The sequence below is a fragment of the Trypanosoma rangeli genome, assembly GCF_003719475.1.
Source record: "Trypanosoma rangeli strain AM80 chromosome Unknown Tra_15.4_contig_00370, whole genome shotgun sequence".
NCBI lineage: Eukaryota > Euglenozoa > Kinetoplastea > Trypanosomatida > Trypanosomatidae > Trypanosoma > Trypanosoma rangeli.
Genome location: NW_021706109.1, coordinates 12,644 through 15,178, shown reverse-complemented (window position 1 = coordinate 15,178; position 2,535 = coordinate 12,644). Strand labels below are relative to the sequence as shown.

Below are 2,535 nucleotides of genomic sequence, written 5' to 3'. Positions count from 1 at the left end.
TACCAAGAAATCCCTCTGCAGAGAGGAAAAGAAGAGTAATGCACATGGCACCGGGCGTCTCAACGCATAGTCCACTCTCGCCACCGCACCTGGTGCCCGGCACACACACACACACACACAACGGTTCAAGCAGAGCAAAAAAAACCTGCCTTACTACTGCTCCTACAACTCCGTTCACAACACCTAGATGAAGGGTGTCTCCAATAAACCAAAACACAAAAACACAGCGAGTGGACCTCCGTCCCTACATCGCCCAATGCTAATTATTGCCTAAACAAATGGAGAGGAGCGCTCCGCTATTAATAAGATTCCCGCTCCAACACTTCTTGGCAAGTCACGATCCTTGTTTATCCCTACACAGCACGCTTGCAGGAGTACAGCAGGTTCTTCAGCGCCTTCACCTCCTTTTCACTCTTAATGGCGTTCATCTTTGACTGGTAGTGCTGCAGAAACAGTTGTGTGTGCTGCTTCAGCATCTCCTCAAGCTCGCCATTCAGGATGGGATTGTTCAGCGTGAAGAAGCGGATCAGATAGTTCAGCTCCTGCACATACATGTAGAAGAACTTGTTCTTCGCCGCGCCGTACATGATGCTCAGGTCCTTGTGCACCAACAGGTACTCGTAGAACTTGACGTAATGCACCTTCACGTCGTCCAAGTACCCGTTTAGGCATGCGTACAGCGAGACGATGGCGCTCATAAAATACGAAGGCTGCTTCTGGTTGAACAGCGCCACGAACCGCGCGCCGCGAATCATGGGAATCGTCTGCACCTGCTGCCCACCCACGGAGTCGGCAGCCAGCTTGCGGTACTCAGCAAGGATGCCCTTCAGCTTGCCGGCAACGCCCTTCATCGCCACGTTCTGGGCGGAGGAGCCCACACGCGACACGGATAGACCAATGTTCACCGCGGGCCGCTGGCCGCCTGTGAACAGCTTCGTGTCAAGGTAGATCTGCCCGTCCGTGATGGAAATCACGTTAGTCACAATGTACGCCGTCACGTCATTGGAAAGCGTCTCCACGATGGGGAGGGCCGTCACGGAACCGCCACCCTTTCCGGGAGAAAGCATGGCGGCGCGCTCCAGCAGACGTGAGTGCAGGTAGAAGACGTCACCGGGGTACGCCTCACGCCCGGGCGGGCGACGCAGCAGCAGCGAAATCTGACGATACGCGACAGCCTGCTTGGAAAGGTCGTCGTACACGCACAGGCAGTGGCGTCCGCGGTTCATGAAGTACTCGCCCATTGTCACACCGGCGTACGGCGCGAGGTACTGGAGGCCAGCGGGTTCAGCGGCGGTGGCAGCCATGACAGTCGTGTACTTCAGCGCGCCGTACGACTGGAGGAGGCGGTGAATGCGCGCCACGTTGGAGCAACGCTGCCCAATAGAAACATAGATGGAGATGACTGCATTCTTCGAAAGGATCTGCTGGTTAATGCGCACCTGGTTGATGATCGTCGACACAGCAATGGACGTCTTGCCTGTCTGGCGGTCACCCACAATCAGCTCACGTTGGCCACGGCCAATGGGAATCATGGTGTCCACCGCCTTGAAACCAGTTAGCAGATTGTAGTTCACGGGCGACCGCGACACGATGTTCGGAGCGCCGGCGTCCACCCTACCGACTGTCTGCTCCAGCAGGCCGCGGCTGCGCGTGAACAGGCCAACGGGAACCTCGTGGCCAAGCGGGTTCACCACCTTGCCGAGCACGCCCGAACCCACAGGGATGTGCAGCAGCTGCCCTGTCGCCATCACCTTCTGCCCAGACTGCACCTCCGTGATGTTGTCCATCAAAATAATGCCGATGCGGCCATCCTTCTCCAGGTTGAACACAAGGCCCGCAGCGAACGTCGTCGGGTTCACCTGGATCTGAATGATGGTGTTGTAGGCCACTCCAGGGTTGCCAGGGGCCGGTATGAGCGTGGCAATGGTGCCGTCGATAGAGTGCACGTAGCCAATCATCTCTGTCACCTTGAAGAACGACTTCTGCCCCGCAGCAGCTGAGGCAGCAGCGGCGACTGGGGCAGCAGCCTTCGCGCCCCCTGCCGGGGGGGCTGTGGAGGCGAGGCGTGCCGGCAGAGCCGCAGCAAACTTGGAAACAAAACGGCGCATTCCTACCAAGAAATCCCTCTGCAGAGAGGAAAAGAAGAGTAATGCACATGGCACCGGGCGTCTCAACGCATAGTCCACTCTCGCCACCGCACCTGGTGCCCGGCACACACACACACACACACAACGGTTCAAGCAGAGCAAAAAAAACCTGCCTTACTACTGCTCCTACAACTCCGTTCACAACACCTAGATGAAGGGTGTCTCCAATAAACCAAAACACAAAAACACAGCGAGTGGACCTCCGTCCCTACATCGCCCAATGCTAATTATTGCCTAAACAAATGGAGAGGAGCGCTCCGCTATTAATAAGATTCCCGCTCCAACACTTCTTGGCAAGTCACGATCCTTGTTTATCCCTACACAGCACGCTTGCAGGAGTACAGCAGGTTCTTCAGCGCCTTCACCTCCTTTCACTCTTAATGGCGTT

General features: G+C 56.4%; 2 protein-coding genes across 2 annotated transcripts in view, besides 2 other annotated features; both read right to left on the bottom strand.

Moving 5' to 3' along the window:
• Window positions 1-100: 100 nt before the first annotated feature.
• Window positions 101-120: a microsatellite.
• Window positions 121-353: 233 nt separating this feature from the next.
• On the bottom strand, window positions 354-2,108 carry TraAM80_08059 (ATPase alpha subunit; the record flags this gene model as incomplete). The annotated part of the gene is made up of 1 exon (XM_029384820.1): window positions 354-2,108. One exon carries the CDS (start codon window positions 2,106-2,108, stop codon window positions 354-356), a length of 1,755 nt encoding a protein of 584 aa, XP_029235379.1.
• A 103-nt stretch (window positions 2,109-2,211) lies between these two features.
• Window positions 2,212-2,231: a microsatellite.
• Window positions 2,232-2,381: 150 nt separating this feature from the next.
• Window positions 2,382-2,535, bottom strand: part of TraAM80_08058 (F-type H+-transporting ATPase subunit alpha) — a gene marked incomplete at both ends in the record, with an annotated part of 639 nt that continues 485 nt past the window's right edge. Inside the window, one exon of the mRNA XM_029384819.1 lies at window positions 2,382-2,535. This exon is cut by the window's right edge and continues 485 nt beyond it. Coding sequence (XP_029235378.1) covers window positions 2,382-2,535 — 154 coding nt within the window.